The sequence below is a fragment of the Mus caroli genome, chromosome 2 (assembly GCF_900094665.2).
Source record: "Mus caroli chromosome 2, CAROLI_EIJ_v1.1, whole genome shotgun sequence".
NCBI lineage: Eukaryota > Metazoa > Chordata > Mammalia > Rodentia > Muridae > Mus > Mus caroli.
The window spans coordinates 28572859-28599655 of record NC_034571.1 but is presented as its reverse complement, the minus strand read 5'-3'; the positions used below and the strand labels follow the sequence as shown (position 1 = coordinate 28599655).

General features: G+C 51.4%; 3 protein-coding genes across 5 annotated transcripts in view; 2 read left to right on the top strand and 1 right to left on the bottom strand.

The window, feature by feature from the left end:
• Positions 1-4791, bottom strand: part of Sh2d3c (SH2 domain containing 3C) — a 34780-nt gene extending 29989 nt beyond the window's left edge. The window contains exons 1-2 of one of the 3 annotated variants that reach the window (XM_021183545.1): positions 4659-4791; positions 526-988 (exon numbers count right to left, since the gene is read on the bottom strand). In XM_021183545.1, the coding sequence (XP_021039204.1) occupies positions 526-988; positions 4659-4695 (500 nt within the window). In that variant the 5' untranslated portion in view covers positions 4696-4791. Of the gene's footprint in view, positions 1-525; positions 989-1445; positions 1521-4658 lie in introns of those variants that run through there. The other 2 variants (XM_029474378.1, XM_029474379.1) reach the window with 2 other exon arrangements.
• A 7779-nt stretch (positions 4792-12570) lies between these two features.
• On the top strand, positions 12571-18628 carry Cdk9 (cyclin dependent kinase 9). The gene is made up of 7 exons (XM_021150233.2): positions 12571-13263; positions 13716-13797; positions 15317-15407; positions 15672-15838; positions 15937-16108; positions 16254-16402; positions 17776-18628. Exons 1-7 carry the CDS (start codon positions 12821-12823, stop codon positions 18139-18141), a joined length of 1470 nt encoding a protein of 489 aa, XP_021005892.2. The 5' UTR covers positions 12571-12820; the 3' UTR covers positions 18142-18628.
• A 3440-nt stretch (positions 18629-22068) lies between these two features.
• The window catches only part of Fpgs (folylpolyglutamate synthase), a 24802-nt gene continuing 20073 nt past the window's right edge, over positions 22069-26797 (top strand). The window contains exons 1-2 of the mRNA XM_021184183.2: positions 22069-22170; positions 22295-22431. Coding sequence (XP_021039842.1) covers positions 22306-22431 — 126 coding nt within the window. The 5' untranslated portion in view covers positions 22069-22170; positions 22295-22305. The remainder of the gene's footprint in view (positions 22171-22294; positions 22432-26797) is intronic.

Below are 26797 nucleotides of genomic sequence, written 5' to 3'. Positions count from 1 at the left end.
GTCCATTGTGGGTGGTGCCTGCCTCTGTTGGTCCTGGGTTCTAGAAACTGGCTGAGCAAGCCAGTAAGCAGCACTCCTCCGTGGCCTCTGCATCAGCTCCTGCCTCTAGGTTCCTGCCCTGCTTGAGTTCCCCATCCTGACTCCCTTTAGTGATATGAGCAGCTATGTGCAAGTGTGAGCCAATAAGCACTTACCTCCTCACGCTGCTTTTTTGGTTATGGGGTTTCTCTGCAGCAATAGAAACCCACATTCAGGCAGGGATCAAACCAAGGGCTTCCTGTGTGCTAGGCCAGCACTCGGCCAGCTGGTCTGCACACCTAGCTCCCTCCCTCACTTCATTTCCTTTGTATTTCATTTCCTGTTATGTTTTGAGACAGGGTTTCATTCTTGTAGTTCAGGCTGACCTCAAACTCATAGCAATCCCCCAGCCTCAGCTGCCTCCATACTGGGACCACAGGATGTACCACTCCCTAAGCCCAAGCCTTCTCTTTTCAGTCCAGATATCTGTGCCCTGTTGGCACCTACCTTTCTGGGTTCACATCCCCAGGGACTTGCTCCTTCTCTGTGTCTACTGTGAGATCCTCCAGTTCCCTCATAGGGTCCACTTCTACTGCTGAAGGTGCCGTGTCCTCCAGTAGGGCTTCAGTTCCCTCCCCTGCCTCCTTGGCTGCCTCTAAGTCTGGTGGCTCTGGCAACGTTCGAGAAATCAGGTGCAACTCTCGGCTGACCTCCTGGGCCTTCTGGACAGCCTGTTGTTTCTGAGCCTTCTTGATGTTAGGGCGGGGCATGGTACCCATGTGGCTGTACATGTCACTAGAACGTGCATAGGCAGGAGGACTCTTTGGGAGTGTCACCATGTCATCCTGTGTGGCTTCAAAGGTGTCAGGCTCCGGACAAGACCGGATACTAGCAGAGGCTGAAGACCGTCTCAGAGAAAAGGACCGCGGGAGATTGGAAAGGCTTCCAAGGCCCTTGAACTTGAAGAACTCTGGCAAGAGAGGAGGAGAGGAAAAGAATTAATCACAGTGTCAGCAGGAATGGAATAATGTAAAAACCATGCATGGCGAGGGTACAAAAGTTCAGGACACACCAGGGAAGGCTTCTCACTGTTTTCTTTCTCTAAGTTTAAAAAAAAATATATATATATATATACATATATATATATTTACACACACATATATGAATACACTGTCACTGCCTTCAGACACACCAGAAGAGGGCATCAGCTTCCACTACAGATGGTTGTGAGCCACCATGTGGTTGCTGGGACTTGAACTCAGGACCTCTGGAAGAGCAGTCAGTGCTCTTAACTGCTGAGCCATCTCTCCAGCCCATCTAAGTTGTTTTTTGTTTTTAATTCTTAATTATGTGTATGTGTGTGGGAGCAGGGTACATGTATCCTGAACGTGGATACCCTTGGAAGCCAGAAAAGGACATCAAATCACCTGGGGCTGTAGTTACAGGTTGTGAGCTGCTCAAAGTGGGTGCTGGAAATGGAACTCATCTTCTGCAAGAGGAGCTATCACTCCACACCCCCTCCTCATTCCTCCGCTCCCGGAAGTGCAGCGACATGCAGCTCTGCAGTCACAGCGCTGAGCTCAAGCCCTTCTTCCACATTCTAGCTGTGTGACCTTGGGCAAGTCATTAGACCTCTCTGAGCTCCTTCACCCACATCAGTAACACAAGGACCCTCCCTATACACAGCAAGAGGACTGGAGAAAAGTAGGTAAATAAAGGGTTAGGGAGATGACTTTGAAAAAATGCGAGCCACACAAGTATGACAACCTGAGTTCAAATCCCTAGGACCCATATAGAAGCTAGGCATGGTGGTACATGCCTTTAGTCCCAGTGCTCATGAAGCAGACACAGGTGGATCTCTGTGAGTTCAAGGCCAGCCTGATCTACATGGTGAATCCCACAGCAAGAATTCCATACAGAGGCCTAGTCTCAATAATAAAAATAAAATAAAATAAACCATAAAAAAAGAAAAAAATAACAAAAACAGAGGAATTGGAAGCATGATTCAGCAGGTAAAGGGGCTGACTGCTGTACGAGAGGACTGGAGTTCAGATCTCAGCACCCCCATCAGGTGAATCGCCTCCAGCTTCAAAGGATCCAATGCCCCTTTCTGACCTCTGTGAACACCCTCTCACACACATACATCTGCGTGTACACACACACACACACGTACATCTTTATAAAATAAAAGGCTGAGGCTGGAGAGGTGCTTAGCAGTTAAGAGGACAGAATCCAGACCCGAATCCACTTTCCAGCAACCCACATGGCAGCTTACAACCGTCTATAACTCCACTTCCAAGGGATCCAGTGCCCTATTCTGGCCTCTGGCATTCGTGGGGACTATACACATGTGGTGTACAGAGAAACATGAAGACAGACAGACATAACTTGTTCTTGAGACAGGGTCTCCCTGCACATCCCTGGCTATCCTGGAACTTAGACCAGGCTGGCCTCAAATTCACAGAGATCCATCTGCCTCTGCCTTCCTAGTCCTGGGATTAAAGAGGTATACTACCATGATCATCATGTATGTATATACGAATGTATGTATGTATGTATGAATGGTAGGTTTCCTTACATAGCCCTGGCTGTTCTGGAACTCACTCTGTAGACCAGGCTGGCCTCCAATTCACCAAGATCCACCTGCCTCTGCCTCCCAAGTTCTGGGATTAAAGGTGTGCATTACTACTCCCAGCAACGTATTTTGTAAAAAATACAAATTCTAAAGAAATCTGTTTTAAAGTAAGATGACAAGGGATCAAAGAAGATGCCTGATGTTGTATCAGAACATAGCCATGCATACATGTATGAACGTGAACATAAACATGAGCATACATGCAAACGTAGATAACATGCTTGCTTCATGTGCTATCTGACATATAAAATATCCTCAAAAGGAGGTACAAAAGGAAGATTACAATGATGATCAAAAATGCCTCCCACTTGTCAAACTGTGAATTCTTAGAATATGCAAACATCCTGCTTTCCTTATAAGGAAATTGATATTCAGAAGGGTGAAACGGACAGTCTGAGCTCCTACAGCTTACCCCAAAGGCTAGATGTACATGTGTGTGTATGTGTATGCGTGTGTGTGGGGGGGTTGTGTGTGTGTTGTATGTGTGTGTGTATAAGTATGTGTGAATGCATATGGTATTTGAGTGTGTGTGTTTATGAGTAAGTATGTATGGTGTATCTGTGAGAGTGTGTATGGTGTGTGTGTGTGTGTGAGTGTTTATGGTGTCTGTGTGTGAATGTGTATGGTGTCTATGTGTGAATGTGTATGGTGTGTGTATGTGGTATGTGTGTGTGTATGGTGTCTGTGTGTGAATGTGTAAGGTGTGTGTGTATGTATGTGTATGGTGTCTGTGTGTGAATCTGTATAGTATGTGTGTGTGTGTGTGTGTGTGTGTATGTGTGTGTGTACAAAGAGTAGTATCCAAGGCAATCTCTGGCACTGGGTTTGAAAGGACATGGATGAGGCTGTCTGTCTGCCTGAGAATTGGGGCCCCTGTCTGTGGGTGTTTCTCTCCTCCCAGTCGGCTGAACCTGCCTTACAAACTCCTGTGATACCATCTTCCAGCAGGGACGGAAGTGTATCTCTTTGCTCTCTCCTCCCTAAGGCTGTGGGGCTGTCCCGTCTCTGACTTCCGTAGGCCTCCAGATGACTTGAGCAAAAGGAGCACACACTGGCCTTTGCTCTTCCCTACCTCCTCTGCATCCTCAGGTGTCCACGCCCCCGATGGACAGACTCTGAGGTCCAGAGAAGGGAAGGGATCAGCCTAGCTCTGCACTTCAGAATTCATCCCTGCCCAGTACCCCTGGTCCCATCCCAGACAGTGCTGGCTACCGCCCTCCTTCTAGACAGGTTGCCCTGGGACAGAGATCTCTTTGTAACACAAGGGTCACTGACTGCCTCCTTTGTCAATGCTGCAGATTTTGTTTGCTTGCTTTGTATGTTTATATGAGACAATATGTCTCACTCTAACCTGCTTCGGTCTACTCACGCGCCTCCTGCTTTTGACTTCTGAGTGCTAGGATTACAGATGTGTGTATCTCCATTTACACACACACACACACAGAGAGAGAGAGAAAGAGAGAGAGAGAGAGAACTGGAAGGTCAGAGGAGTCTGGGACAGAAGTTTGAGACCCAAAATGGATTGACCTGGAGAAAGAAATAGGTGGGTGTAGTTCACCCAAGTACCTGGTACCAGTCTCTCCCAGTTTCACTGCTCCCAATACACCACAGCACCCGCGGTCCCCACATCCACTCACTCTCTAGAGAGCTCCCTGAGATCTGGTGTTGAATTGGGTTCTGGACAACATGAGGTACTTGGGGGTCTCTCCATACACAGTCTCATGGTCAGAGAGACCAGGATGATCCGGAAGACAGAAAGGCTGAGGGGCTGACTGTAGTAAGAGGGAAGCAGAGGTTGGGCAGGGAGAGAGAAAGACAGAAATGCAAAGACAGACAGAGACAGAGAGACACCGGGGGCCACAGCATGTGCAGATAGCAACACCAACACCGAGGAGAGAGACAGATGAACAGAAAGAGAAAGAGAAAGAAGACAGTCGTGAGAAGCAGATGCGGAGAGGCTAAGCTGAACAGACGGACAGACGGACGGTGGCTGGTCTGTACTCACTGAACTTTCTGCCTGTTTTCTTGGGCATCTCTGTCATCTTTGCAAGCTGTGCAGTCTCTGGTTTGCTAGCATGTGGCTGCTCCAGGCTCAAGACACCAGGGGCTGATGGGCCTCCCCCGCTCCCCTTCCCCTTTCTCTTGCCCTCTTACTGGCTTCCTCTGTGTATTTTTAAACTAGTGAAACTCCCACAGCCCCACCCTCCCACCCTCTCCACAGGGGGCGGGGGCTGGGGCCTCTCCAGCCAGCAGCAGGGGCAGGGGGCACACCGCAAACCCGTGGGACCTAGAAGGCCTGAGGAACAAACCACAGGCTTTGGGAACAGAGCCCACTAGGCTGGGGGCCACTGGGGACCTGCCAACAGCTGTCAGGGGCCTGGCCCACAGGATGGGAAGTCGAGGAGACAGACTCATGGTTAGGGCAGTTTATTCTAAGCCCTGGTACCCAGGAGATGGAGTAGCAATAATAAAGAAGAGAATGCTGTGAGTGGGCCTGTGGCCCAAAGTCAACTTCTGATTGGCTACTTTGTCACTGTGTGATTACGGACAGGATGATTCACCTGCCGGAGGCTGGGTTTCTTTTTGGTGAGCAGGATATGCTAACTGCCCAGTGGCCAGAACACAGAGCATAGCCAGGTATAAAGCCAATACCTGCTTAGGCGTGCTTGTCCTTGTCTGAGTCAGCGGAGGCATGTGGGGACAGGTCTTCTATATCCTTTGGGCAGAGATAGGGAAACTGAGGCACAGAGGAGCAAGGGGATTTCCCCAGGTCACAGAGAGAGTTGGTGGCACACACTGGGTTGCAAGTTGTCTTTCCAGTAAGATACAGGTTGGTGCTCTGCAAACACAAACATGTATGTGCGGGTATGTGTTTTGTGCCCACACGGAACAAATATAAGGAAATGAAACCTCCACGAACACCTATAGTTGGGGGTGGGGGGTGGTGTTAGTAGCACTTGTTGGGACTGGAGGGCCACAGGTCAAATCTAGTTCTGAATGTGGCCACATCTGCAGCTGAGGTGACCAAATCTCTACAACAGGGACAGCACAAGATACACAGCCATCCTCCCAAGCCTCTCTTTCTCTTGGTCTTCTGTTCGTTCTTCTGTGCTTAGGATAGGACACTGGGTTTTCACTCGCTAAGCAAGTTCTCTACCACTGAGCCACACCCCCAGCAGCCCAGAGTGGACACTTTTTTGTTGTTTTGAGATAAAAATCTGACATAGCCCAGGCTGACCTCCAATTTGAGATCTTCCCGCCTCAGCCTCCAAGTACCGGGGTTACATGTGTGCAGACAAGCCACCTGGTCCTGTAGCTGGAGATCTGGTCTGTGGGAGATGCAATCCAGGACACATGGGTCCTGTCCTGCGTCCTCCATCAAAGTCTTGTCCTCAAAGCCAAGTCGCTCGGATACTGCTGCTCTGACAGCAGTCCTAGGAGCTGATTTCCAGGCCATCTGCGCCCCAGCCTCCTGTCAGGATGATGTTGGCGGAAGACAGGTCAGACTGATTCTCCCGATGCAGTGAAGACAACCCCTAAGTCCGGTGAGAGAAAGAGACCCAGTCCTGCCAGGTTGTGGCAGCATGTCCTGCATCTGTAGGCCTGCAATGACCGTTGCTCAATGGCCAAGGAGGAAGTTAGCTATTTTTCTGTGACAAAACACCACGACCAAGGCAAGTTAGAAACATTTATTAGATCATATGATTCCAGAGCAGACTCCTGGGGTGGTACCCCCTTCTCCTCTTCAGGTTGTTGTCAGGAGATAGGGAGAAGGAGCCCATAGCCTGGAAAGAGGGGAAGGCTTCTCTCCTGGGAGATGGTCACAGTGTGAATTGGGCTGGTGACCTAGGCTGTGGCATCAGATGACCAGACTAGTGCTGGCTTTCTGGCCAGACCAGCTCCCCAACTGCTGTGTATTGTGCTTCTGTGGGCCTTGGTTTCCTTATCTATGAAATGGGAATCACTGTAGTCCCTACTTCGTGGAAGAAGTCTCTGCCCGGCACACTGTGGCCCTCAGTGAGTCCTGCCTCCAGGGCTGAAGAGTGGTCACCCGGGCCAGGAGTGCAGTGGGCCGGGCCAGGCCGACCGTGGTGGGTAGGCAGGCTCTGAGACCTGGAAAGCTGAATCTCAGAGCGTCTGTTGCTATGGCATAGACGCTTCGTCAGGGCTGGGCTTGCCGTTGGCCCAGGCGCCAGGGTAGTTGCTGGTATCCCCGGGAGAATGAATGGTGCTCAGTGTAGTGAGGAAGCTGTGCTCAGAGCCCCCTTTGTGCTGCTTCAAGTGGCCGTTGGAAGTGTGGTTAGGGAGACCTGCTGGCTCGTGGCTGTCTTGCAGTCCCTCCACAGCTGGTCCTGGAGGTCTACCCAGTCAGCCCGCTGCTGTAGCCCTGACCACCTACCTAGAGCTTTCCCTCCTCCAGAGTAAAGGCTTTTGCTTAGGTTTGACCGGCACTCCCAGCCACACGAGCCTCCCTCCAGTCCCTCAGTCTTTTGATTCCTCTAGTCCTTCCAGTGCAGGATAGACCAAATGCCACCCCTCCCCCGAAAGAGAGAAAGAAAGAAAGAAAGAAAGAAAGAAAGAAAGAAAGAAAGAAAGAAGAAAGGGGAAAAAAAACTGGTCTGTGGTGGCATACACCTTTAATCCCAGCTCACAGGAAGCAGAGTTAGCAGGATCTCTGTGAGTTCGAGGCCAGCCTGGTCTACAACGTGAGTTCCAGGATTGCCAGGGCTATACAGAGAAACCCTGCCTCAGAAAAGCAAAACAAGGCAAAACAACAAAGACAAATAACCAAAATCAACAAAACAAAAGGCAGTGTAGCAGAGACCTAGCTCCCCAGTTCTTTGATTATGTGGCCCTAGCCAGGCTACTGAGCCCGTTTCTTCTCTGGTCACCTGGATCCAGTCATAGCAGGCTCCTAAGTGGACTACAGTAACACATAGGGAGATGATGTATGTCAACACAGGACCAGGCAGAGGCAGCAAGACCAATAGGAGCAGAACTTCCATGATTAGAGGGGGCCCCCAGTATCAGAAACCGTTCTCTGTTCCGTATCCCTCAGCTAGTGAGCAGACCCACAGCTAACAGCTCGCATGTGCACATCTTATGAGCCTGCTTTCACTTCCCCTCCACAGACCCTAACCCTATCCAGGCTTGGGAGAGGAAAGCAAGGTCCAGGTGTCTATAGACTGTTCTGTCGCTGTGAAGAGACACCATGACCAAGGCAGCTCTTATGAAAGAAAACATTTAAGTCTAAGCTTGTTTACCGTTTCAGAGGGCTAGTTTATTAACATCATAGTGGGGAGCATGGCAGGACCAAGGCAGCATGCTGGCACTAGAGCAGTAGCTGAGAGCCCCATCTTGATCTGTAGGTAGCAGACAGACACATACCGGGCCTGGTTTGGGCATTTGAAACCTCAAAGCCACAGGGCAGTGGTGGTGCATGCCTTTAATCCCAGCATTTGGGAGGCAGAGGCAGGCGGATTTCTGAGTTTGAGGCCAGCCTGGTCTCTATAGAGTGAGTTCCAAGACAGCCAGGGCTACACAGAGAAACCGTGTCTCGAAAAACAAAAACAAACAAACAAAAAACTCAAAGCCTGCCCCCAGAGATACATTTCCTTTAATAAGGCCACACCCATTCCAATATGGCTACAGCTCCTAGTCCTTCTAATCCTTTCAAACAGTTCCACTCTCTGGTGATTAAGCATTCAAATATATCAAGGCCATTTTTTTTTTCCCCAGGCAGAGTTTCTCAGTACAGCTCTAGCTTTCCTGAAACTAGCTCTGTAGACCAGGCTGACCTTGAACTCACAGAGATATGAAGTGGAAACTGAAGGACTCTTTGGAAAGTTGGTTGTATGGGGCTTTGCTGGGGCAAACATGTGAAGGAACGTTTCGCAGAGGTGAACAGGTCAACGAACGACTAAGGCTGACTTGACTTCAAGATTTCACTGAAGCAGGAAGGAGGATGTTCTGCTAAAGCAAACATGTAAAACGGCACGTGGTGAAGGATTCTTTGCTAACAACAGGCGTGTATTAGTCCACCTTACATTGCGTAATTGACCTGCATTTGTCGGGACTCCATAGAGAAACACACACCAAAAAACCTTCTGGTAGCATGCTAGACTCTGACTGGTTGGCAGAGTGTTGTCAGCTGAGACAGACGAACATGCTAAGGCAAGACTGGTGGAGGACATGTGATGTTTTGGAGAGGGTAAAAAAGGGACTCGGTGGACAGTGACGGAGGCTGAGCGTGACTTGCTTATAGAGCTAGTCGTGCGACGCTTGTGGGTCTCAGGTCTTCCCTGATCTTTGCTTCCCTGAGACACAGCTGAGAACTTCTCCTGGCATCCCTCAGGGTCCCTCCTAATGACTCGAGCGGAGGCTGAGGCCTGCCTGTCTCTGCTAGGTAGTGCCGCCGCTGCTGATGTGTGTCTTCTATTCCGACTCTACCAAACTAGACTGCTGGTGTATCCATGTGTGAGTGGATCGATCGAGCTGCCGCTGCTAACCAGTGAACTCGACTGCCAATTTCCAGAAAACACAGATGGGAGTTGCTCCAAAGAACCTTTCTAAACAGGTCCACTTCCCTGCCCCGAATCCTTTCTTTCCCACTATCTCTGGTGGGTGATGGGCTAAAAGGAACGTTAAAGTGTTTTAAGAACCATCATTAAAGCCGGGCGTGGTGGCGCACGCCTTTAATCCCAGCACTCAGGAGGCAGAGGCAGGTGGATTTCTGAGTTCGAGGCCAGCCTGGTCTACAAAGTGAGTTCCAGGACAGCTGGGGCTACACAGAGAAACCCTGTCTCGAAAAACCAAAAAAAAAAAAAAAAAAAAGAACCATCATTAAAAATCGGTTTTGAGGGGCTGGTGAGATGGCTCAGTGGGTAAGAGCACCCAACTGCTCTTCCAAAGGTCCGGAGTTCAAATCCCAACAACCACATGGTGGCTCACAACCATCCGTAACGAGATCTGACGCCCTCTTCTGGTGTGTCTGAAGACAGCTACAGTGTACTCACATATAATAAATAAATCTTTTTAAAAAAAATCGGTTTTGAAACAATTAAAGTTACAGAGATCCATCAACCTCTGCCTCTCAAGGGCTGGGATTAAAAGTGTGTGCTACCACCACTCATCCATGGATGCCATTCATATTCAAACCACGATCCTGGGTAAGGTCAAAAGCTGGAGTTGAGCTAGTGGCACAAACCTTTAATTCCAGCATTTGGGAAGCAGAGGCAAGGAGATCTTTGTGAGTTCAAAGTTAGTCTAGAAAAACACTCTAAGGCTTTGTATTTTTTAAATTAAATTAATTTAATTTATTTATTTATTGGTTTTTCGAGACAGGGTTTCTCTGTATAATCTTGGCTGTCCTGGAACTCACTCTGTAGACCAGGCTGACCTCGAACTCAGAAATCCTCCTGCCTCTGCCTCCCNAGTGCTGGGATTAAAGGCGTGCGCCACCACGCCTGGCTTATTTTATTTTTTGAGACAGATTCTTGTTATGTAGCTCTGGCTGATCTGGAACTCATTGTATAGACCAGCCTGGTCTCAAACTCACAGAGACTCACCTGACTCAGCCTCCCGAGTGCTGGGATTAAACGTGTGGGCCATACCTGGCTTTATTTTTTCGTTTTTTTAGACCAGTTCTCACGGAGACTCTAAACTGGCTTTGAACTTACTTTCTAGCCCAAACAAGCCCTAGACTTTGAACTTTCCTGTTTCAGTTTCTTTAGTAGCTGGGATTCCAGTTGTCTGCCACCAGGCTTGGCTTCCGAGCTGTTAAATGGCCATACACCAGACCCTCTTGAGGGGGTGTCATCAGCCAGCCAGTCAGCAGGTGTTGACAGAGGCTGAGTCACATGTTGGGCCTTGGTGGTTTTGGCAATCCACAGGAAGCAGGCATTATTTGTAGCCAACAAAGCGGTAGCCAAAGTGGATTCGAAAGGCTAATTTCTCTCTAGTCCCCTCCTGGATTTACCAGTGGTGGAGAACCTGGACTTCAGAACTGGGCAGCCCTTACAAAGCCTCCAGACCACCATTGCTTCCCTGTGGAGGGCTGAGGGCCCATGACTCTGAGGAAGTGACTGAAAGATGTCAGGGCTCTTGTTGGGGCCAGAGGTGACAACATCACAGGAAACCCTGCTAAAGCCTCTCTGCCCACAGGATGCGACTTAGGGAGGGCTCATGAGAAACAGGCACCAGCTACGGCTTAAAACTCCACATAAACCCTGCAAAGTCCAGGCCCTCAGTGCTACTGTTACCTGCCACACCTCCTCACCCCCCCACTACTCCTCCACCCCACCCCCCACCCCCACCCCCGCAGTGAGCACCAGGTGAGATCACTCCCAAGTTTTGTCACAGTTTCATGCTGAGCCCAGATTGGGAGGGGCCTTGACGTAGGACTGTTGGGAGTTTATGCCAAACTTACCTGGTTCAAAGCTAGTGTGGCCACTGACTGGCTGTGTGACCATGGCCCAGTCATCTCACCTCTGAGTGTCAGGGTCGTTATGTACAGTGGAGGGAAGAGCAGTGCTCCGTGAATAACTGATAATAGAAATAACTCCTGTGCAGGGCTAAAGGTGACTTAGCCACATCCTATCATGGTAATTAATGCACTTACTCTCTCCTTACACCTGGTCGCGCCCCCCACCCCCCTTCTTGTTTCAGGTAAGCAGTGTATCCAGGAAGGTAGGCTCTGGGTCACTCCCTGTCATATGGCTTGATCTCCTTTAAAGCCCTGGCTCTATGGAGGGTCTTGAAAAATCTTGCTGCCAGGATCCTTCTCATAGCAGGTACTCTGGGGCTCTAGGATCACCGAAACCAGTCCTCCTTCCAAGAATCTTCAAGCCCAGACAATGTGGGATAAACCTGGAAAGCACTGCTGGACACTGTGATACCGTGAGCTGGGAGGGATGCCTGGAGTTCAAAGGTCAGCCTAGACTACTTGGTGAGCACCAGACCAGCCAGGACCTGTCTCCATCAAACAAGAGGGGGAAGCAAACGGGAAGCCTGCAGCTGACCCTGGAGAGTGGGGTGGCAACTCTGAAGACAGGAGGGATTGGGAAACTGAAACAGTAGGGAGCTTGCAGGACCACAGCCCAGGAGGTAAACGCTGGAAAGATCGGCCATGATCAGCTCAGAATTTCAAGACAGTAGAGGAAGACATAACAGACTTCAGACTCTCCTCTCTGTCTCTCTGTGTTATTGTTGTTTTTCCTGGCTGTCCTGGAACTCGCTCTGTAGACCAGGCTGGCCTCGAACTCAGAAATCCATCTGCCTCTGCCAAGTGCTGGGATTAAAGGCGTGCGCCATCAAGGCCCGGCTCACGCCCATTTCAAAAGCACCAGGAGTGCCGGCTCAATGTTAACAGTTTTGGGAATGATTGACTCTGGACAGACCAGCTTTGGCGCGGCTCTGTGAAGGAAGATTGTAGTAGATCCATCCTGTCAACACAGGATCCAAGGGTTTAGGCCTGAGCGTTGCTCGCTCACCGCCCACAGTGTCGCCGCGCCCCCTGGCGGCCGTCAGTTGCCATGTCAACGGCGGGTGGCTGAGACGACGGAGGTGGCAGCGGGGGCAGTTCTCTCTTCCCCTAGCCTCAAGGCCGCTCCCACGGCACCTCCTGCCTTCGCCTCACCGGGAGCACACTCCCGGCCCTGGAAGAAGGGCCATTCTGTGGCAGCTGGCATTCGGGGGTAAACTGAGGCACGCAGGAGGGAGCCGCAGGCAGGTGTCTAGTGCGGAGCCCCACCTCCAAAGGCAGAGGAGGGGCTGAGAGCAGTGACGCGCCGAGGGCGGACGCTGGACTGGGAGCGGGAGGGCGGGAGGCGGCGGCGGCAGGTGCGGCCGCGGAGGGTGGGAGGAGGAGGGAGGGGGCGGGCGGAGGGGGAGGGGAGGCCAGGACGGGCACCTCCCCCTTTATAACGCGCCCCCTCCCGGGCTCTCGGGCCGCCTCCTCGTCTGCTCTGCCTATCTCGCCCCCTTGCCCGGCCGCCCCGGGCCGGGCTTGGCCAGGGAGCCTCCGCCCCCAGGCCTCCCCCCCCACCCGCCGCCCCGCGCAGCCCGGCGGAGGCGGCGCCGTCGGAGGAGGAGGAGCAGGGCACTGCGGCTGGCCCCGGATCGGGAGCCAGAGCGGCAGCAGCTTCGGCAGCAGCACGGCCCGGGCCAATGCAGCGGGACGCACCGCCGCGAGCCCCAGCCCCAGCGCCACGGCTCCCTGCGCCCCCGATCGGGGCCGCCAACAGCGCTGGTGGCGGCGGCGGAGGCGGGGGCAGTGGCGGCGGCGGAGGCTCCTCTGCAGCTCTGGCTCCCCCTGGCCTCCCGGGAACTACAAGTCCCAGGGGGCCTGGCGGCGGGCGGAGACCGGAAGAGGCGGGCTCCGCACCTCGAGGCCGGAAGTGGCCGTGGAGGCGGAAGTGGCGCGGCCGCGGAGGGGCCTGGAGTGTGTCGGGACCGGGAGCGGCGGGAGCTGCGGCTGGGGGAGGCGGCGGCGGCGGCGGCGGCGCGCTGGAGGCGGCCATGGCCAAGCAGTACGACTCGGTGGAATGCCCGTTCTGCGATGAGGTCACCAAGTACGAGAAACTTGCCAAGATCGGCCAAGGCACATTCGGGTAAGATTAGGCCGCGTGGGACCGCGAGCCCGGGACCTGCACTTTCCAGGGCCGACGTCGGGTCGCCCAGAGCCCGGGCCGAGATGGTCCGGAAGCTTCTGTTTCCGTGGCTGTTGCCCGGTCTTGCTCGGCCGCGGCGCAGACGTTCCCGGCCCAACCGAGCTGACTGGCAGGGAGGAGCTTGGGGCCCGTGATGGGGGTTGGGTAGGGTTGCTGAGAGCCACTCAGAATGTGAGCGGCCACCTCTAGGGGAGGGGTAGGGGCTGAGTAGGAGTAAGCAGAGGCCGGGAGGAGGACAGAAGACACGCGGTGTGGAGTGACCGCGTCCGGGATACGAGGCCGCACCCCACCCGCCGTGGGTCTGGGCTCTTGCTGTTCCCCTTCCCGCGGGGGAGGGGCGCTCCCTGCGGAAATGCCTGATGGGTCCCTTGGGTCTTTCTCTGTGCCTGCAGGGAAGTCTTTAAAGCCAAGCACCGTCAGACGGGCCAGAAGGTGGCTCTGAAGAAAGTGTTGATGGAGAATGAGAAGGAGGGGGTGAGTATACGGACCACTGGGCCTACCTTCTTCTAACCTGGCTGGGTTTCCACACCGCTACTTCAAAGGGTTTTGTGCTGAGATTCCACCTAGTGTTTTTCGGTTTTCCGTGGAACAAGGAATTTGGCTTTCCATTTAGACTTTTGAGCTTTAGTGGCAAAGTTTTGTGGGAGCCACGGGAGGGAGCCTATGCTTTTCCCATGGAGTGCAGGTTGACTCTAGAAGTTGGGTCTTTGAAAACTTTCAGCTTAGCTTGGCGTTGAATTTTGTTTTGTATGAAGAGATCATTTGTGCACAGGCCGTTTAAAAGGCCGCTGAGCTTAAGGTGATGTTCTGAAAGGTGTTGTTTCCATCAGCCTCAGCACATTGCCTTTGTAAGGAAAAGGCTGTTTGTCTTACTTTGTGTCTGTAGGTCTTCTGTTTTCTGGCATGTCTGTGTACAGCACTATTCTCCAGTACCTGGGTACCCGAGGAAGCCAGAAAGGTGTTCGAGGTTGCCTTGGATCATTTGGGACAAAAGATCCACTGTGTGGGTGCTGGGAATTGAACCTGGGTCCTCGGGGAGGACAGCCAGTGCTGTGGTGTGTGTATGTTTCCCTGAAGCAGGGACTCTATGTTTTGTTTGATACAAAATCTCTCTGTAGCCCCAGCTGTCCTGGAACTCACTGTTTGGTCCAGGCTGTTCTCAGAATCACAGAGGATCAACTGCCTGAGTTTCCTGACTGCTGGAAATAAAGAGGGCTGGGCTGCCACACGTGACCATAGCCAGTTTCCTTAACCATTCAACTATCTCCATTCCCAGGAAATTTCTTGATCCTTTCTTTCTTTCTTTCTTTCTTTCTTTCTTTCTTTCTTTCTTTCTTTCTTTCTTTTTTGTTTCTGAGACAAGGTTTCTCTGTGTAGTCCTGGCTGATCTGGAACTCACTTTGTAGACCAGGCTGGCCTGGAACTCATAGATCCGCCTGCCTCTGCCTCCCGAGTGCTGGGATTAAAGGCGTGCGCCACCACTGCCCTGCAAATTTCTTGATCTTAACCCATAAGTGTTAGTGCCAAAGTGTTTATCCCTATAAACACTTTGTCTAAAGTAAATTCCCAGATTATAATCCCAGCATTCATAAGACTGAGGAAAGGAGATGGTTCGTAAACAAGTTCAAGGCCAGCATTATCTCGATGGCAACACCTAGCAGCTCCTTGAGATATGTGTGTGTTTGTACTTATTTTGTATTTTGCTACAGATCTGGCTAGCTACAGATAAATATAGATATATCTTCCCCTCTCCCTTCTTTTTGAATCAGGAGCTCAACTAAGCAGTCTGGCCTTGAACTTGGTGGTTCTGATGTCTCTGTCTCCTGATACGAGAATTGGATTCCAGATAGGAACCATCACACAGGAACGATTCTCTCGCCTGCCTTTCAACCTCTGTCCCTCAGTATAGACCCCAGACACACCCCCACTCCACCCCCAGATCCTCGGTCTGTTGTGCTCTCAATTTTGACCACTTCCTCTTTCTCCTCCCTAGTTCCCCATCACAGCCTTGCGGGAAATCAAGATTCTACAGCTCCTAAAACATGAGAATGTGGTGAACCTAATTGAGATTTGTCGGACCAAAGGTGTGTTGCTTGCCTCAGGAGAAAAAGGGGATTTGAGACAAGGTTTCTCTGTGTAGCCCTGGCTGTCCTGGACCTTGCGCCATAGACCAGGCTGGCCTCACACTTAGAGGTCCATCTGCCTCTGTCTCCTGAGTGCCGGCCCCCCAGCTTCTCTGGCCTTGGTTGGAGTTGGGTGTCTGTGGGTTGGAGGACTGGGAGTTGTCTGTGGAAAATGAGGTGGGTGCAGGTTTTTATTTATTTTTCTCCCTGCCCCTTCTGTATCAGCCTCACCGTATAACCGCTGCAAGGGCAGCATCTATCTGGTATTTGACTTCTGTGAGCATGACCTTGCTGGGCTGCTGAGCAATGTCTTAGTCAAGTTCACATTGTCTGAGATCAAGAGAGTGATGCAGATGCTGCTGAATGGCCTCTACTACATCCACAGGAACAAGGTGAGGCAGACTGGGGCTTCTCTGCTCTTCACTGTTGGGTAGGCAAGGCTCCAGGATGCTATGAAACCTGACTGAGCTCTCATGTGTCCTTCCTTTAGATCTTGCACAGAGACATGAAGGCTGCGAATGTGCTCATTACCCGGGATGGGGTCCTGAAGCTGGCAGATTTTGGGCTGGCCCGTGCCTTCAGCCTAGCTAAGAATAGCCAGCCCAACCGATACACCAACCGTGTGGTGACATTGTGGTACCGGCCTCCGGAGCTGCTGCTCGGTGAGGACTCCCGAGAGGGCAGAGGGGGGCAGGGGCGGGGTGCCTACCTGGCCACAGCCCCCATTGCCGGGGGCCTCTTGAGCCATCAGCTCTGGGACATGGAGTCTCAGGAGGCCCTTGGGCTTAAGTACCCTCTTCTTCTCAGGAGAGCGGGACTACGGCCCGCCCATTGACCTTTGGGGTGCTGGGTGCATCATGGCAGAGATGTGGACTCGTAGCCCTATCATGCAGGGTAACACAGAGCAGCACCAGCTCGCCCTCATCAGCCAGCTCTGTGGCTCCATCACCCCAGAGGTGAGTAACTGAACTGGGTGTTCCTGGGGGATGCAGAGACCCAGGGCCTCTGGCCAGTAGTGGAGAGTGGAGTCCTTCTGTAGAGGAAGCTGATTGCTGCAGGCCAGGCTTACTGTTCAGTATCTCTGAGGGCAGGCTTTGAGTTTTTTGCTTGTTTTTGTTTTTTTGAGACAGGGTTTCTCTGTGTAGCCCTGGCTGTCCTGGAACTCACGCTGTAGACCAGGCTGGCCTCAAACTCAGAAATCTGCCTGCCTCTGCCTCCCAAGTGCTGGGATTAAAGGCGTGCGCCACCACGCCCGGCTCCTTACCAATCCTTTTTTTTTTTTCTTTTAAAGATTTATTTATTTATTTATTATATGTAAGTACACTGTAGTACACTGTAGCTGTCTTCAGACAGCACCAGAAGAGGGCATCAGATCTCATTACGGGTGGTTGTGAGCCACCATGTGGTTGCTGGGATTTGAACTTCGGACCTTCAGAAGAGCAGGCGGGTGCTCTTACCCACTGAGCCATCTCACCAGCCCTCCTTACCACTCTTAATGTTGGTTTTATGGGCTCTATGTTGCCGTGACAAAGTAAGTACATGAGAAAAACAAAAACACCAAGAGTTGCTTTTGTTCAGAAAAACAAAAAGGTTGTTTAGTCTTTGCTTTGGTGCAGAGATGCTGCTAAGTGTCATAGTAGAGAGTCCACTGGAGAGAGGGTGTGGCCATGGTGGGGATTGAGCAGAACATGGGTCCAGTGTGTAGCTCCAATGGTGGCCCACTCACAACCCCAGAGGCTTCAGCACACATTCAGCAGGCCTCATGGTTCCTTCCCCTTTGGGTGGTCCCCCCTCCTCCCACAAGTTTCTGCCACCTCCCAATAGCGCCACCTGCTGGAGACCAAGCGTCAGCACAAGCTTCTAGAGACAAAGTTTCTTGGTTTTGTTTGTTTGTTTGTTTTGTTTTTGTTTGTTTGTTTTGTTTTTTTGTTTGTTTGTTTTGTTTTTTCCTACCACTCTGTAGACCAGGCTGACCTCGAACTCAGGAATCCGCCTGCCTCTGCCTCCCAAATTCTGGGTTTACAGGTATGCACCACCACTGCCCAGCTCGTGTGATTTTTTTGTTTGTTTGTTTATTTTATTTTTTGTTTGTAAAATGGGAATGTGCCTGAACGGGGGCTGGCACATTTATCGCAGCTGACTTGTGTAAGGTGTTCAGGCACTAGGGGTATGCTCCATCTGGTGACTGGTGCTTTTAACTTGAAGATGTGATCTCTGTGATGGAGGGGAGGTCAGGGAACCTCTGGGAGAAATTGTTTTAGAAACCCATCCCCCTGGCATCTCAGATAGTCTTACTCCAGCTCCGTTCTCTCCTCAACGCCTCTCTTAGGTGTGGCCAAATGTAGACAAGTATGAGCTGTTTGAAAAGCTGGAACTTGTGAAGGGCCAGAAGCGGAAGGTGAAGGACCGTCTAAAGGCCTACGTGCGCGACCCCTATGCTCTGGACCTCATTGACAAGCTGCTGGTGCTGGACCCTGCGCAACGGATTGACAGTGACGATGCCCTCAACCACGACTTCTTCTGGTCGGACCCCATGCCCTCGGACCTCAAGGGCATGCTGTCTACTCACTTGACGTCTATGTTTGAGTACCTGGCACCGCCACGGCGGAAGGGCAGCCAGATCACCCAGCAGTCCACCAACCAGAGCAGAAATCCCGCCACCACCAACCAGACGGAATTTGAACGTGTCTTCTGAGGCCGGAACTGGCCGGTGTTGTTCTTAGGTTAGGAGTGGATTGCTTCCTTTGCATGGAACATGTGACGTGATGGGACATTTGAGATTTTTCTCCTCCAGTACATATTTGCTCCCACCCTGGCACTGGGAGCAGCTGCCTGAGTGGGCTGGGGTGGAGGTATCCTGCCTGCCCCTCTCTGGAGGTCTCAGCGTGGACACAAAGTGAGGTGGGAGAAGCTCACCCACTGTGACTTTCTAAGAACTCCTTGCATGGTGGGAGGAAGGTACAGGTCCCTCACCATCGCCAGCCCTTCCTCTGGATGAGAATTTGAGGGGCAGAGGCGCCTCCAAAATGGGCTACTTTTGCTCTAGACCTTAGGAGCGTGGGGCTGTGTGGACTCCTGGTTCCTTTAAAAGGAGAATTTTATTTTGTTTTGTTAAGTTTAGAGACATTCCTGGACGCAGTTTGATTGGTTAAATTAAAAGTTGGTTATTTTTTTCCAGTAAATGGCTGCGTTTCCTGTGTTCAGACCTTCCCTCAGCTCTTGTCTCAGCTAGAAGCTAGGGTTTGGTCAGCTAGGACACTGCCAGTTCTTCTCTACCACCCAGTACTCTGGAGACATTCAGGGTTTGCCGTCCTCTCCTCCTGGGTACCTTCCACTGTGCTCTTCACCCCCGAAGAAGGTGTGTCCACAGTGCCAGTGTCCTTGTGCTTGGTGTTGGCGAGTGCTATAAGCTGAGACGGAGTGAGCTGCTGGGCCCGGGCTGCTTTGGCTCCTAAATCCTCAGATTGGACTGATAAGCAGGGCACTGTAGCCTTACAGTCATGGAGTGACAAGTGTAGCCTGTAGCTCCAGGGCTTGGGGGAAGTGACCAGAGCAGGGTCAGGTGGCGATCACATGGGTTGGGGTGAGGGCAGGATGGAAGGCCAGTGTGGAGATGGGGTGGTCCTAAGGATGGAGGGTAGGGACCCTTAGGGCACTGACCTAGGCAATAGATTCCATAAGAGTTTCCTGGGGTGACATCACAGAGCTGCCTGAAAAGGACAATTTTAGTCCACTAGCTCTGGGAGCTGATACAGTACTTGGCCTGTGTTTTTTTTTTTTTTTTTTTTTTTTTTTTTTTTTTTTTTTTGTATTTTCTTTTTTCCTTGCATGTTTATGCTCTTCTGTATTCCTGGTACCCAGGGAGGCCAGAAGAGGGCTGACTCCCTGGAACTGGAGTTAAAGATGGTTGTGCGCTGCTGCCGTGTATGTGCTGGGAATTGAACCAGGGTCCTCTGGATTTGCAGCTAGAACTTTTAACCATGCAGCCATCTCTCAGTCCTTTATTTTGAGACAAAGCTGTCATGTAGACTAGGATGTCCAGAACTGCAAATCTCCCTGCTTCCTCCTTTAGGGAGCTAGGATTAGAGGTGTGCACCATCATTCACAGCAATCTTGGTTCTGGAAACCATCCGTCAGCATCTTCTGTGTAGGTATCTGTGAGGATATCTGTTGTTGGGTTTACTGCCCAGGATAATTCCATCAGTTACGTCTGCGGAGACCGTCTCTCCGTAAGGCCACATGCTTAGGGCATGATTGGAGAGGACATTATTCAATCCGCTATAACGAGAACTTAGGGCAGTCTTTGTGGCTCAGTGACATGAAGACAAACTAATAGAGCTGTTCTGTTCCAGACTGTCTCCCCGGAAGTATTCAAGGAATTCAGCCCTTTGCTAGAGATTGGACCCAAAACTGGGTAAGTGCTCTACCACTGAGCCACGCCCAGTCTCAGGGTTTGTATTCACTGACTTCCTCCGTAGCTTCCTGGAAGTCACTGTGTATAATAGATTTATTATTGGATTTAGACTTCACCACAGCCCATGGGACTTTCTCCAGTCGCCATTTTCCAGTTAAGTTTCATGGCTGGGAATTCAGGCTCTAGTAGGTTCCAATTACTCTGATGGAGTAGAGTCCATTAGAAGTGAAGGCCTGGGGCTGGAGAGATGGCTCAGCAGCTAAGAGCACTGACTGCTCTTCTGGAGGTCCTGAGTTCAAATCCCAGCAACCACATGGTGGCTCATAACCATCTGTAATGAGATCGGATGCCCTCTTCTGGTGTGTCTGAAGACAGCTACAGTCTACTTATGTATGATAATAAATAAATCAAAAAAAAAAAAAGTGAAGGCCTGGGGAGATGGCGAGTCAGTCAAGTGCTTGCTGTCCAAGCACAGGGAAGCACTAAGGAGATGAGAGGGGTCTGGCTTTCTGGCCAGCTAGTCAGGCTGAGTCAGTAGGCTCAGTGTGAGACCCTGTCTTTTTGTTTGTTGTTTGTTTGTTTGTTTGTTTCGAGACGGTTTCATAGCCCTGGCTGTCCTGGAACTCTGTAGACCAGGCTGGCCTCGAACTCAGAAATCTGCCTGCCTCTGTCTCCCGAGTGCTGGGATTAAAGGCGTGTGCCACCACCGCCTGGCTGAGACCCTGTCTTAAAAAGGAAAAAACTAACAGTTGAGGAAGACACCAGTTAACCTCTGGTTTTCACACACTTGCACGAACACATGAACATTATAGACACAAGCGTGTGTGTGAACATTTACGTTCATTACAAAGTTCTGGACTCAGAATGCAGAATGAGGAATGTGCAGAACAGCTGAGGACGTGAGGGTAGGTGTGGGGACAAAGGCCTCAGGCTGGTGAGGCTGGAACGGACACAAGGCCAGCGCCACACTTTTGAACTTGGTACAAATGCGTAGCTCTGACTTTCCATGCCTCTGTGTTTCCTAATAGATGTTTTATCTGTGTGATAAGCCACAGAGCGGGCCTAAAACTCTGGAGCTGGGCTGCTGAAATGGCTCCATGGTGAAAGTGCCCTAAGGACAAAGCTTCAGGACCTGAGTTCCAGCTCAACCACCTGTATGGTGGAAGACCCTGACCTTCACAGGAGCTCTGTGGTGCGCATGCACATGCATGAGCACACACACACATGACACCTGCACACGTGAAATTAACGTTTCTGTAAAAATCCCTGAAGCAGCTGACTCCAAGCCTCCTCCCGCTAGGAAGGAGCTGGGCTTGCTTCAGTATCCAGCCCCAACGCCCAGCTGTAACATGGGTCTTGTACCCAGCTCCTAGACACTGTCACCCCTGTGTCTGATGCACATTAGACTGAGTCAGAAACACTAGGGAAGAAGGCCTGGACTAACTCATTTTTTTTCTTTTTCTCTTTTTTTTTTTTTTTTGGTTTTTCAAGACAGGGTTTCTCTGTAGCCTTGGCTGTCCTGGAACTCACTCTGTAGACCAGGCTGGCCTCAAACTCAGAAATCCACCTGCCTCTGCCTCCCAAGTGCTGGGATTAAAGGTATGTGCCACCATGCCCGGCCTGGACTCATTTTCTTTTTTTTTTTTTAAAAGATTTATTTATTTATTATATGTAAGTACACTGTAGCTGTCTTCAGACACTCCAGAAGAGGGCGCCAGATCTCGTTACGGATGGTTGTGAGCCACCATGTGGTTGCAGGGATTTGAACTCTGGACCTTCGGAAGAGCAGTCGGGTGCTCTTACCCACTGAGCCATCTCACCAGCCCTGGACTCATTTTCTTGATGTCATCTGCAGTCCAAGGACTTTGTCATGCATTCCGACTGTTTTTTTTTTTTTTCTTTTTTTCAACCAATTGATCTGGTAAAACAGGGCCTCTTCTCCAGTAAACTTGAACTGGGTCAAGGTCGCCTTATTCCTGTGCTGCCCCTGTGTTTCTTTGTCTTGCTCCATTCATCCCTGCCAGGTAGGATGCCGGCCAAATGGGGCCAACTGTAAGGGGAGGTGGGCTGTGACCAGGAGGGCTAGGAGAGGCCAGGGAGAGGCAGTCTTACCTGGGCAGCAAGGCCAACCCCAGGACTTGGACATCTCCCAGATATCCCTGCCTCCTGCCACCCCCCAGCCCCACTCCTGACCTTTACCCTCCATCCAGTTGTTATTTAACTCACAAGAGGGTACAGCTAGCTAGCCCTGTAGTAGGGACACCAGAAAGTTACTGGACTGTGCTCAGGATGGAAATTCGAACCTCTCAGGTAAACACTCCTGGTGTAGAGGGTGAGAGGGCCCTGGGAGCCCCCTGCAGTCCCACTCCAGCTGGGCAGAGCTGGCTCAGCCGGAAACTCCTGTACTTGGAGTCATTTGTGTCCTACCCATTAGGAAGCCGAGTGATGATGAAAAGCACCAGGTGCCTGCCTGTGTCCTGGCCTGTGGCTGAGAAGTTCTGGTGGGAAGCAGCCATGGAGTGGAAGGACCCATCAGGGAGTGCTTACGAAGCTAAGACTGCCTCCTTTCAGGTAGGAGCTCCTAGGACCTCATGGTGGCTTGTCTTGCTTTCTTGTGGGTAAATAGACCTCCAGGCTCATGGATAGCAGACACTGCAGGCTCTAGAAAAAAAGGCCATGTCACCAGGAGCTCTCTCCTGAGCAGGTGATGTTAGGAACCCTACTCTATTGGGACTTCCTCCGAAACCCTTCCCGCTCTATCACTAGGTGATATAGCGGAGTCTCAGAAGCAGGCTAGTGTCTCTTGTGTTACACAGGAGGCAGGTGAGACATCCAGCTCAAGGCCAGATCCCTGCTGACAGCTATTTTGGAGCAGGTGGGGCAGGAGTCAGGTAGGGCCTGGGGCAGAGCCTGGGTTAACACCCTGTCAGTCACTAAACCACTGTTTGCTTTAGCCCCTGTTGTCTTCCTTAGTAAATGGGGTTCCAAACACAACTTTTCTCTGAAGCAGTCATAAGGATTAAATGAGACTGGACATGTGTGCTACTCCCAGAGCAGGGCATTATCTAGAAAAGACTTGCTACTAGGACTGGAGGATGTCTGTAGCTCAAGTGATTGCTTGCCTACCATGCACTGTAAAACCAGGTGTGGCACATACCTGCAATCAAAATGCTCCAGAAACGGAGGTAGGAACGTCTGAAGTTCAAGGTCATCTCCATCCAATCTACATGATCTTGTCTCAAACACAGCAAAAGCACTTTGCTATTATTTAGGGAAACTCAACGTACAGATGATAACTACAGCCAGGTTGTGGTGGCCCACGCTTTTAATCTCAATACTCAGAAGGCAGAGGCAGGTGGATCTCTGAGTTTGAGGCCAGCCTGATCTACAGAGTAAGTTCTAGGATAACCGGGGCTACACAGAGAAACCCTGTCTCAACAAAGAACAAGAAAACCCGAGGCAGGAGAATGGCTTCCAAGGATGTGCTTACTGCTCTGGCAGAGCAAGATTTGCCTTCCTGCACCCACATCAGGCAGCTCAAAACCTGTCACTCATGTTCCTGAGGGCTTGTGATGCCCTCTCCTGGACTCTGTGACACTGTCTGAACATGATTGTTGCACATACAACATATGTTGCACACACAGACACACACAAGTGTAAATAACTCAAACTAGCATGGCGGTGCGTGCCTTTGATCTCTGTAGTCATTAGGTGCGGCAACCTGGGCTACATAAGGTGACCCAATCGCAAAAGACAAGACACAACAATATAGACTAAAGTGCTGGCCTGGGACCCAGGGGTGCTGCTCTTCTTTCCTTTCTCCCTGCCTTCTTTCTTTCTTCCTTCTTTTTCTTTAGGCCAGGGTTTCTCTGTGTAGCCCTGGCTGTCCTGGAACTCACTCTGTAGACCAGGTTGGCCTCAAACTCAGAAATCTGCCTGCCTCTGCCTCCTGAGTGCTGGGATTAAAGATGTGCACCATCCCTTGCTTTCTATGTGCACACGTGTATGTGTATCTGTGTGTGCATACATGTGCACCTGAGTGTGGTATATGTATATGATCTTATATGCCTATGCAGGAGGAGGCCAGAGCTCTTCTTCCCTCAAAGACTCTCCATCTCTTGTTGAACCTGGACCTCACCGTTCTGAGAGGCTGGCAGTCAATAGAGCTTAGCACCCTCCAGTCTTTGATTCCCAGCCAGGGGTTTCATGCTGTGTAGCATGGTGCTGGCTTTTTTCATGGGTGCTGGGGATCAAACTCAGCTCCCTACACTTGTGCAGCAAGCTTGTTACCCCCACACACACCCGCATCATCTCCCCGGTTCCTGCCTTCTGCTTTTTCATCATATGTATTCCATTTTCCTCTGTTTCCCTCTTCCTTGAAGCTCGCTCTCTCTTATGATCTGCTTTCTAGCTTTGTGATCACACGCCTGGATCCCACAAGGAAAGCAGAGCATACAGTGTGAGTCCTTGCGGGTGGAGCTTATTTTGCTTTGTATTATTTGCATCTGCTTTCAACCACCACCTTGGATTCCTGAAGCTCCTTCCTCCACCTCTCAAGTGCCAAACCCCTGACTGTAACACCTATTATTGTTTTGAGGCAGGGTCTCGCTATGTAGCCCTAGCTATCCTGGAACTCACCATGTAGATCAAACTACCGTTAAACTTAGAGAGATCCACCCGCCTCTACCTCCCAAGTATTATGTGGTCTGTCATGACTGCAGGTACCTCTGCCCACTTGCCTGGCCCAGAAAAGTGTTTCTTTTGAAATGGCAACACAACCGTGTACTTTAAAATCTCAACAGTACAAAAGGTTAACAGGCAAAGGGAATGGTTGCGTCAGGTATGCCCTGAAACGGGGGTCAGTCATACAAACGTTTGAATGGTTCAGGGCAGAGGGACATTTATTTTCTGTGTGACCCTAGGCTGGTTGGGCAACTTCTTGTACCATAGTTTGCTGCTCTGTGTGGTGAGAGTAGTATTACTGCTATCCAGGCTGCTAACAGGATTAAACTGTTGGTGCTAAGTGATCATGAAGTGTGAGCATTAGCCAAAGGGGCCTGACTGATGGTCCAAGTTGGGGACATGCAGAGTTAAGAGTTTATCACTCGGACAGTAGAACCTACAAGGACTGAACTGCACTGAAAATGAGAACTTTCAGGGCTCAGGAAAGGCAGCAAGAGGACCTTCGGATGGATCTACAAGGGAAAACCAGTAGGGGAGTGGAGAGCCTGGAGTGGATGGGGCTTGGTATAGGGTGTGGGACAAAAAAAATGGATCCAGAGTCTGGCCCAGGGCTCAGGCTACTGAGCAAGGTGGATGTGGGCAGTTTGACTGCCCACACCCCACGGCACTACCAGGTAGGTGTCGGGCTGTGGGAAGCCACAGGACTCCGCTCCGGGGGTGAGGAAAGTACAGTTTGGGGTCCCCACAGACCTGTCAGAGTCGGGCTCCAACTCTAGGGCACCACAGAAGCTGCTGGGTACCGCACAAGACCCAGTTCTGGGGTCCCTGAGCCGCAAGGAGGCCAGGGACGTCATGTTCTCAGTCCTGGACACTGCAGACGTGGCTGGATGTCGCAGAAGACCTGAGAATAGGTGGGGGCCCGCGGTAGAACTCTGGCCTGGAGGCAGAAGGGAAAAGGGCAGGGGGAGAGCTCCATGGTTACCGTGGGGAGGAGAGTCTTGGCTGGCTCAGGTGGCTTGCTTGATGGGCGTCTTGGGTTGGTGGCAGCCGTGGCTGGAGCGCAAGGAGGCCTCCTGGCGGGAGGTTAGACGGGCTACCAGTTAGGGGGAAGACTTAATCCATTGCTCCAGCATGGCGGATCCCAATGAGAAGAGGCAGTCCATGGTTTTTAGACATTTATTGTAAAAAGGCAGAGAGGAAAAGGGTAGGGAAGTAGAGACCGGCCAGGCCACATGGAGAGAGGCGGAAAGGGAAGATGGAGAGAGGGGGAGTAAGGGGGAAAGAATCAAGAGGTAAGAGAGCGAGGAGGGGGCAAGCAGCTCCTTTTATTGTGGGCTGGGCCATCCTGGCTATTGCCTGGTAACTGTGGGGAGGAGCATACCTGACTGTTGCCAGGTAACTGTGGGGAGGAGCATACCTGACTGTTGCCAGGTAACTGTGGGGGTGGAGTCCAGACAATACCAGGAGCTTGGGGCATTGCCTACGTGACTTATGGCCACACACCTCTATGGGGGTAGAGGGTTGTGCGAGGCTGGAGCCAGGGGCCCAGAGGGCATAGCCTAACACCTTCTGTCCCTTAGGGTCACCTGGGTTCCAGGCCTGTGCTCGACCGTGGACCTGGCTGTCTGTGCACAACTCACTGCCCCACAATAGGGATCCCGAGTGAGCTCTGAGTGGCTCCAAGATGGATGGGTGTTCCTCAGCTAGATTGGCCTGAGCTAGCTTGAGCAAGCTTCAACAATTTCAGAAGGCAGATATCATTGTCATGAGCATAGCAATCTAAGATACTGTGGACACTGTGGGTGAGAGACCAGAAGGCTGCTGGATGGACCTGCCTGTGACACGAAGTTATCACAGGTCCTAGGACACCAGTGTGTCAGAGAAGCAGAGCAGAGAGAGCAAGGCCAGCAAAGTATACCCTTAGGACAGGAAGGAGAGAGAGCCAGTGGCAGGAAACCCAGAAAAACAAGGGCTTCAGGAGGGAGGTGGGGCGTTCATCTGTATCATCTGCTGCAGGAGATGGGAACATAATGGCTCTGGGCACAGGCTAGATGACCCCCCCCCCGCCCCCCAGTCATTCTAGAAGGCATGAATGCAGGACCTACTTTTTAGCTGATCATTGCCCTTGGACGAGGGGAGGCAGTCTCTTCATGGTGCAGCCACTGCTAATCTGCGGGTGCTATTGTAACATATCACTCACGCTCCTGTGCGAGCCCTAGTTAAACCCATGGGTCACCAAAAAAAAAAAAAAAAA

What these genes read in the sequence shown, in the direction of transcription:
- Cdk9 (XM_021150233.2), top strand. Translation starts at nt 12,821, where the DNA reads ATGCAGCGGGACGCACCGCCGCGAGCCCCAGCCCCAGCGCCACGGCTC. An exon ending in TGGAGAATGAGAAGGAGGGG is followed by an intron (nt 13,798 to 15,316) that starts GTGAGTATACGG and finishes TCTCCTCCCTAG; the next exon opens with TTCCCCATCACAGCCTTGCG. An exon ending in TGAGATTTGTCGGACCAAAG is followed by an intron (nt 15,408 to 15,671) that starts GTGTGTTGCTTG and finishes CTTCTGTATCAG; the next exon opens with CCTCACCGTATAACCGCTGC.